The 9474-nt window shown below is 46.4% G+C and overlaps 1 protein-coding gene across 1 annotated transcript; it reads left to right on the top strand.

Annotated features, from left to right (window-relative positions):
• The first annotated feature begins 5867 nt into the window (after positions 1 to 5867).
• NPBWR2 (neuropeptides B and W receptor 2) lies at positions 5868 to 8976 on the top strand. The gene is made up of 2 exons (XM_038158922.1): positions 5868 to 6070; positions 6584 to 8976. The coding sequence occupies exon 2, from the start codon at positions 7228 to 7230 to the stop codon at positions 8224 to 8226; it is 999 nt and encodes a 332-aa protein (XP_038014850.1). The 5' UTR covers positions 5868 to 6070; positions 6584 to 7227; the 3' UTR covers positions 8227 to 8976.
• Positions 8977 to 9474: the final 498 nt, after the last annotated feature.

Here is a 9474-nt window from a genome sequence, read left to right as displayed (position 1 = left end):
GGCAGGAGGCCCTGCATGGCCTGGTGAGTTCTGCACTTCAGAAATGTTTCCCTGTGGAAAACACTTTTATTTATTTGCTTTTTCTGCTTCTCCTCAATAAGCATCCAAAATTTCTCTCTGGTGTGGTTATCTATAATTTGCATCAATATGATTTCTGAGGGGGGCTTTATTTACCCAGCATGCTGTGAAAGCCCCAGTCAAAGACCTCACAGCTTCAATCCCCAGGGAATTGAATTTGGGGCTTTGTTTTGGGGCTCAAATTAGATTTTATAGAGAGAAGAGCCAGCTGTTCCTGACAGTCACTGCTCTTTTGTCTGTTTCTGGGGCCCACACTGAATCCAGTCCCTCCCTCACTTGTTCAAACAATCCCCACTATGGCCATGAGCATGGGGTGCAGATGAGCAGAGAGCACCAGCCATAAACCTCATCTTGCAGTAATCCCTTCCCTTTTATCTTTTGCGTTTTAAATTATTTTATGAGTTTTATAGCACACCATTTCTTACTCAATTCACCTGAGTTATCCAATTTACATTTTTCTCCATCACACTGACATAACCAACATGGCTCACACTCTTAGCACTGAATTTTCATGACCACATACATGGCCACAGGAATTATGAAGTTCTATTTAAGTAGGTCAGGCTGGCATTAATTGTAAAACAGAGCTGTAATAAAATATTGCAGTCCAAAGCCAGAATCAAGTTTCAAACCAGGCTAAGCTCAAACCAGGCCTTCTGCTTTTCCCTCTTTTCCTTACAATAGTTGTAAGGAAAACGTATTGGAAACTTTGTACTCCCCAATGTCTGTTGGCCAAAAGAGTGTGGAGAAAGGTGCCAGCTCTGTGTAATTGCACTGAAAAACATTGTTCCAAAAAACAGATTTCATCTGTTTTGTTGGTTTGGGGTTTTTTACAATGAACATTGTAGAAAATATTAGACCATCTCTCTAAAATATAATATTAAGGTGAAGATGAGTCATTTCACTGTCATGACACAAAAGGGAGGGAAACCAGAGTGAAGAAAGCAACAAATTCATTCAGCAGCAATTTGCACTCCACAACCCTCTGGTGATGAGGCTTTCAGGCCAGAGGAGCTCTGCTACTTAAGCAGACAAGGCAACACATTAAGCTGTTGCTTAGAGATATTGGAATATATTGCACAGAGCCTGCTCCCCGGTGAGATCCCTGAAGAGCTCCCGGCTGTTTTTCCAAGGATGCTTTATAGCCCTGCTGCAGTGCTGCTGTTTGTAAAGACTCACAGCTTTTCCAAGCAGGTCAAGCAATGACGGAAAGGGTGACTTTTCGCAAGAGAAAGTTCAGATGGCATTGAAAAAGTCAAAGTGAAAACTCATCTCACTTGGACGTGGCAGACACCAAGGGCTCTTAGCAGCTGTGTTACAACCAGCTTAATAGCAACTAAATAATGTATATTCCTGCCAGGAATGCTGATGGACCACTGCACTGCAGGACACCCTCATCTGCCAGCAGCACAGGAAGGACAGGGATCCAGGGAAGAGCTGATTCCTACCTGCTGATTCACACAAACTTTGGGCAAAAAACATCCTTTTATTTCGGTTTTGCTCTCACCTTTTCAAACTAGGATTCCTCCTTATGTCCTAACCCTCAGCTGTGCTGAGGAACCTCCTTGCACACGCTCTGTGCACATTTGGTAAAGGCCACCAGTAGGAAACAGAGCCCTGTTAACAAATCCGTGGTCAAGAGAACTCCAAAAGGAAGCAGTTAGCTGTACCCCAGAGTCCCATCACATCCCAGGCTTTTTCCTCACAGGTCCCGCAGGCAAATTACACAAACGGTGTCACTCACGTGGGCTGATAGAAGAACTCTGAGATAGGAAAGCAGAAAAGCTCCAAGTCCAAAGGACCAATCGACCCATAGATTGATGCAGCAGATTAGCTTCTCCTGCTTCCAGAGTTAAGGAGGATGAGGCAGCAGCATCTCTGGCACAGTCAGAGCCATGGGACAGTGTTTGCCCACTCCTCGTGGCAGCACTGACACAAGGGAAGCCCCAGGCCACTGGCCCAAGCCCCTCACACCCCACAAAGGTGATGAGCAGCACTGGAAAAGGGGAGAGTCCACTTCCAGAAACCTCCCTCTTTCAAAGGGTTCTGCTTTCAGCAAACTAAACTGGCTCAGGGCAGCAAACCAACCAAAATACACACTCACTTCCAGCCCTGGAGAAAAGCAGGAATAAATGCTGGAGAATAAAAGCATCTTGTAATGGAAACAGGTTCTAATTTCTCTCTGCAGCAAGGCTGCTTGAACCAGTGGGGAGTGGGAGAGGAAATGAGGGTGTTTAAAGCAGCGTTCCCTGTGCACTCGAAATTCTCACAGAGATGTATTAATTGCAGCAAGACTGGCACGGTGTCCTTGCTCCCACTGCCACGAGTACTCTACCAGAGCTCCCTTAATTAACACATCTGACAGCACAGCTCCTGCTGGGAGCCAGGCAGCCTCTTGCAATGCCACTCGCCCTCCATGGCTGGTGGCACCTCTGGGTGGCTCCAGCCAGCACCACAGGGCTGGGGAAGGTGTGGTGGAAGAGCCAGAGTCTCCAAGAAGTGCTGGGAATGAGGGCTAACCCATTGCAGGAGCCTCCCAACCTCTTTCCTGGCTGGCAGGGAGCAAACAACTTAGCCAGCCAGCCACCCGCTCCCAGGGCTACAGCTTTTATTCCCCATCACAGCTGGGCTGAGGAAATTGCTGCACGGTTTGTGTTGATTGCTCCCCTGCAGAGCCAGACGGGGCAGTTATTGATATGTGCTTTCCCTGACAAAAATAGGCCTTTTATGGACTCTTTACTCCCATTTTCCTAAAATCACTTCCTGAACCCCTTTGCCTTCACTGCAGCTTTCGGTGGGCAGGATGTGTCACCAGTCCCTGGATCCATGACAATTATCACCGTTCAAAAGCACTTTCTTTGCCCACAGTTCACCAGTTTACCGATGGGGACATTTGCCCTGCAGACACCCCTCACCACCTGCAGCTCTTGCCTGGTTCCCTGAGGTGTCCTACAAGGTGAGCACCATCACCTGCCTAAGCCAGCCTGGCTCAATAAGGCTGGGAAGGTTTTGGGGGGAAGCAGGAGGACATCCCAGCTTGTGGGTGAATGTTATCCTATAAGTAGCCTGACCAGGCACACTTACCTTGCCAGAAGCAATTTCAGCCCATTTGATGTCATCAGTTCTGGGCATTTCTCAGGACAGCAGGTCCTGTTGTGGTAGGACAAGGGGGAATGGCTTTAAACAGAAGGAGGGTGGATTTAAATTAGATATAAGAAAGAAGTTTCTTTACAATGAGGATGGTGAGGCACTACCACAGGTTACCCAGAGAGGTGGTAGATGCCCCATCCCTGGGAGCATTCGAGGTCAGGTGGGATGGTTCAGTTCTGAGCAATCTGATCTGGTTGATGATGTCCTTGCTCATTGCAGGGGGCTGGACTAGATGACCTTTAAAGGTCCCTTCCAACCCAAACTACTCCCTGATTCTATTATTAACCTGCAATGCTTTTGAAAGCCTGAACACTTCATACAAATAAATCACCTTAATAACCAGTGACTGCAAGACAGCCAGCCGAGAACATTTTGTTTTGGTAAACAGGTTATTGATTGTATATCTGTGTCCTTGAGATGAACTTGACTCCTTGACAGCAACAGGAGCCCAACAAAACAGGTTCTCCATAACTCCAAAATGGTGGATGGCCTTTGTCTGGAGCCAGCAGCTCATGAGCTTTATGAAGGCAATAAAGCACCACTGATTTAGCATTGGCAGGGATTTCCCCCTCCCTAAAACACTGCCTTTTCTTTGTTTGCACAGCTGACTCAAGCTGCACAGTGTGAACATGGGCTTCAAGAGGCAAAGTCCATCTCTATGGCATGGATTTGCCAGGAATAAAATCTTTGTCCCTGCTGCACTGTGCTGATGATGGAGCTGTTGGCACAAAAGTAGGTCCAAGCAGCTCTGAGGGAAAGCACAGCTCGTGCCCTTTGTAGCAGCATCTTCAAACCAGTGCTTGATTTCCAGGGCTTTATGCCACTGTAACATTTATAATCAAGGGATGCCCAGCCAGAGAAGACAAGAAGAGTAAAACATTCTCTCCAAGCACTCCCCATCACACCAATATAAATGGATCTGTTTCCCCTGTGCACAGCCTCTGGCCCTGGTTGGGCCCTGAGACACACAGAGGAAATAGTTTCTCTGTTGGTAGAACAGTTCCTACTGCAGAGCAATTTCCTACATGAATTTATATCTGTTGGCAATTGCTCTCCCCAAAGCAAACAAGTTTTTTTTGGAGAACCAGGCAAGGAGCTCTGAAAGCAGGTGCCAGTAATTTGTTTGGGGCATATAAGCAAAAGCCCCTCTACCCACACCAGGCAATGAGCTTTAATTAGTCTCCATCTCATCTCTGAGAGGTTATTTTAATCAAGCACATCCTAACCAAGGCACGGAGAGCATGTTCACTACAGATAATGAGGAGTAAGGCACAAGGCAGAGGGTAAAGCACAAGGGAGCATCATCAGCAACACAGCTCCTGCAGCCCCCTCAGCTCCCAGCCCCTAAAATACACAGCACCCAGGCACACAACCCCTGGCCATGGCAGCATGATGCCAATTCCATGACAATATAGTTTGGGAAGAGAAAGGACAGCTTTTAAGCTATCCCAGAGACCAGAGATATACTTTATGCTGAAAAACAGAAAGCCTCAAAGGATTGTGGATGAAAAATACTTTAAAACCCTTTTGTCCCAGGGAATAGTTACAGATCAGCAAATGTAACATCACATTCTCCTGAATTTTTCTGCCTTCCTGTATGGTTTTCTCTGAAAAAAAAGACAACAGCAATTCCTGGAAACTGTATTTCCCCTGCAGATCTACCAAAGCCTTGCTTCATTTACAACTCCTTATAAACCACACCAGCTTTCCCGAAACAGGCATGAAGAAAGCTCCAGGGCTGTTTCATCTGAAGAAGTATCATCCATATCATTCCTATGCAATATAATTGGACAATATAATTCCTGTTTCATTTTCCTGAAGCCCAATGTCTGGTTAGATTTTGGCCAAGGTACAGAAAATATCTTGAAGAGTTGTACATTGGGCATAAAAAAAATCCCATCTGCTGAAAAGTCGGTTATAGCCATGGCTTTAAGAAGTGTTTTACTCCCACCCAGCTACTGGTGCACAATGATCTTGCCAGAAGAATATAAAAACATCCAAAGAAGAGGAGCAAAGTTGAGCACAGTTCTTGGCTACTGGCTCAGATATATGAGCTAGCCCTCCTGGTTAAATGCACTCAGCCAGGCATGGCAGTGATGGATGCCTGTGTTTTCCCTTGCCTTGTCTTGAGACAAAGGTCAGGCAACATTTAAAAGACTAAAGGAGAATCAAAAGACTCTTGAGTTTCTTTTTCTTTGTTTTCTTTAGGGACATGCTGGTAAAGTGATCTTACATAGTTGCTCTGTAACCTGGGGTGCATTTCCAACAAGCTTCATGGGACTCCTGCACCTCCTGATGCACATCTGAAGGATTTCACTGAATTTCCAAAGCCAGATCAGAGACCCAGCTGGAGAAACCCAGCCAGAGTTCCCTAGAGCACCGAAAACAGCACAGATCTGGCAAGGTATGTCTGTTTATTTGTTTATTTTGCACATTGTAATGTAGCCCACCCTCCTCCTACTCCCTTTATTAAAACCAGCCACTGTTCCCTATTGAAGCAGTTTAATCCCCTGCTTCCCACCGTTCATGCATCCCTCACTCAGCCAGTCCTGGGTTCTGCCTGTGTCCCTCAACATCTCCCTCATTCCTGAAGGAAACATCCACCGCATTTACTATGTTAATAACCCTGCAGGGAGAAAACCCTTGTTTCCCCCCTTCCCTGATCTGAGCAAGTGCTAATTGGTCAGACGTGCAACGCGCACACACAGAAGCGTCGTGTTGATCTGATTGCAAATCCCGGTACGTCAGCAACCCAGAGACCCTCCTCCAGCTCGGATCAGAGGGAAGAGGCTCACCAGAGTGAGCAGCAGGTGCTGGAGCAGGCAGCGGAGCCGCTTCCCAGGTAAGGGACACTTCACTCCCCATCCCCAGCGCCGGCAGTCCCACTCACTGTATTGCTGTGCGACAACAAAAGGCAAGGGAAGTGAGGCACTTCTCTCTGCAGAGCCTGGGACCGGCTGCCAAACCTTTGATCTTCACGGTGGAGGGGGGTAGGGGTCGGTTGTTTGTTCATTCCCTGTGGAGGAATTCTTGGAAGTGTAGGCAATAGTGATGGATATGGTAACTGCTACAGATGGGATGATTCTTGCGGTGTCTCTAAGGTGGATTTACTTTTAGGGTACTTTTTTCCCTCTTCCTTGATTAATCCTGAACTTCTGAGATTTACAGGTTTGTCTGTCCGTCTGTGCCAAATTTGGGGTGCTGCCAGTTGTTTGTACTGGGGATGGTTTTCAGAGTGAATAAGTTCATAGCCCACCCTCGCTTAAAGGTGTACTTTGATTGCAGGGTAATCCCCTTTAACCGTTAATTTCAGAAATACTCCCTGAACTATTTTTCCCGCTCCTTCTTTTGCTAGGGGACCCTGGGAGTGGGGAGTAGCAGTGTCAGAAACTTCTTCATTGTTTGTGAAATCCCAGTCCGTGAAGAGCCTGAACTCCGACACAAAGGCAGGCTCTAATTAACCACTGGAACGCTTCTTCTCCGGCACGGAAAGCAAGAGCTGTGCCAGAGAAACAGCAGCCATCCCTCTGGTCCTCCAAGGGCTGTGAACAGCCAGCCAGGCACGAAATTCCCCCTTCTGCCTCCTTGTTCCTGCCAGCCCCAGAAGAACTCTCACTGCAGACAGCTGAACAGGAGCTGCTCAACTCCCCCAGCAAAGAAAACCCAAAGCTCACCAGAGTGCTCTCGGAAAGAAGAGTTCCTTGATTTATTTAGAAAGTCATTATTCTCTTGTTTTCTTGGTTCATGGAGCCTTATGTCTTCCAAACTTTTATTTCTCCCCTCATCACTTCAAAATCTAACTTCTCCAACAGGGGGGAGAGGTAAGTTAGGTGGTCCATAAAGCGTTACAACTCACCTTTGAATATAAGCTGCATCTAAATGAGGTAACAGCTGCTTCTCACAGGAGGGGGAAAAAAATCCCAACCAAACAAAAAGCCTCTCACTTCTGGGCTAGCGAGGCTTTCAGTGGTATCTGAGCGTGCTCTGTGATCAATAGGCATGGGAAACATCTCCTTTTGGGATGATCCGAACAGCTCCTGCAGCAACGCAGGCAACAGCTGCTACCTGGAAAACAGCATGAGGTTCAACTTCACCCTCCAAGAGCAGGCAGCTGATTTCTACGTTGTCCTGCCCGTGATCTACTCTGTGATCTGTGCTGTGGGGCTCACAGGCAACACTGCTGTCATCTATGTGATCCTCAAGGCCCCCAAGATGAAGACTGTGACCAACATGTTCATCCTGAACCTCGCTATCGCTGATGACTTGTTCACCCTTGTCTTGCCCATCAATATTGCAGAGCACCTCCTCCGCTACTGGCCCTTCGGAGAAATCCTCTGCAAGGTCATCTTGTCCATAGACCACTACAATATCTTCTCCAGCATTTATTTCCTGACAGTGATGAGCATAGACAGGTACCTGGTGGTACTGGCCACAGTCAGGTCCAAGAGGATGCCCCACCGCACGTACCGAGCAGCCAGGATTGTCAGCCTGTGCATCTGGATCCTGGTCACCATCATAGTCCTCCCTTTCATCATCTTTGCCAATGTCTACACCGACGACCTGGAGATCAAGAGTTGTGGTCTCAATTTCCCCAAGCCTGAGAGGTTTTGGTTCAAAGCCAGCAGGATCTACACCCTCATCCTTGGCTTTGCCATTCCGGTATCCACCATCTGCATCCTCTACACCATGATGCTCTACAAGCTGAGGAACATGCACTTGAACTCCAATGCCAGAGCCCTGGACAAAGCCAAGAAGAAAGTCACCATTATGGTCTTCATAGTCCTGGCTGTGTTCCTCTTCTGTTGGACCCCCTTCCACCTGGCCACCATCGTGGCTTTGACCACTGACTTACCCCAGACCTCCATGGTCATTGGGATATCCTACTTCATCACCAGCCTAAGCTATGCCAACTCATGCTTGAATCCTTTCTTGTACGCTTTCCTGGATGACAGTTTTCGGAAAAGTTTCCGGAAGTTGTTGGAATGCAGAACTTCTTGAACAGGGGGCTGGGGCTGGCAGGTCTCTGCCCTTCCAGGGCTTTTCAGGGGCAACCTGGCAGACTGGAGGAGTGGCCAATGAATGCACAACGTCCTTTCTTTCGTTTACATGTAATGTGTGGTCTGTTTGTAACCCTCATCAGCAACAGGGTTTGTCCTGCCCACTTGCAACTCTTGTATTTCCCCTCTTTGCTCCCACCAACTTCTCAGAGTTGCATTTCTAGACTCTGATTTTTAATTTCACCCTCTGAATTATTAAGGACAGAAAATTTCCTTTTTTAGGGGTGTACTTCTGCCACAAAGTGGTCCTTTATTGCCATCTGCTGTACAGCACGGACAGGCTGGAGACCAATTTCCAGACAAGTGCAAAGCTCAGTTCTTTATCACTGAGTTATTAGGGAGGATTGTTTAATGGAGCAGAGCTAATGAGCACTTTCAATGAAACATCAGTAAAACAGAGGATGAGTTTTTGGAAGAGAAAAGAAACTGTTTTCAATGTTCATGTATGTTCCTGTGTGTTATGGCTTCCTTTTGGTTTTGAAGGATCGTCCATCTTCCACTCCACCACAAATTTCCTCTTTTCTGACTTGTTAAATTTAGACCAAAAGGAAGATTTGAGTCTCAAAAATAGTGCTAAACAGCACACCATACAAATACTATAACAACTGTGAGAATTTGTGTTAGAAATTATTTTGAACTAGTTGTTCCTGTTAAGTGTCAAATGCATATTTATTTAAGAGTGAGTAATGAAATAAACCTCATGGGGGAAAAAAAAAAAGACTGGTCCTTCTTTCACAAGAGAAAATTTATGCTACTTGTGCCATATCTTTGCTATATATATTGCATTTTGCCTATTATAAAATAAAACACCATAGGTTTGTAACTAGATTAAGGTGTTTTGTAAACCGCAAGAAAAATTCTAGTGAGCACTGCAGATATAAAGTTTCTTCTTTCACAGATAAATAGTCAAAATACTGGAACAAAACCAGGACTTGTCTGGGAGAGTCTGGAGACCAGAAGCTCCATATTGAAAGCTTGGAAAACTCATTCTCACACCCTTTAGCCCTGTGAAGTTTGTATGTTACTGGTTTTAGGAAGGCTGTCTTAGCTATAGTACTTCTTTCAAGCTTTCCCTTGACCCCAGGTACCAAGCTCTGCTCTTACCTGCCCAAATTCCCCCAGGAAAGTGCAGGACAGGGAACACAAGAGGAAAGGAGACTGCAGTTCTCAGCTTAAATGGGCTCTCAGA

Source organism: Motacilla alba, chromosome 20, assembly GCF_015832195.1.
Source record: "Motacilla alba alba isolate MOTALB_02 chromosome 20, Motacilla_alba_V1.0_pri, whole genome shotgun sequence".
Lineage (NCBI taxonomy): Eukaryota > Metazoa > Chordata > Aves > Passeriformes > Motacillidae > Motacilla > Motacilla alba.
Note: the sequence above shows the minus strand (reverse complement) of the source record. Positions and strands in the feature narration are given on the sequence as shown.

What these genes read in the sequence shown, in the direction of transcription:
- NPBWR2 (XM_038158922.1), top strand. Translation starts at nt 7,228, where the DNA reads ATGGGAAACATCTCCTTTTGGGATGATCCGAACAGCTCCTGCAGCAAC.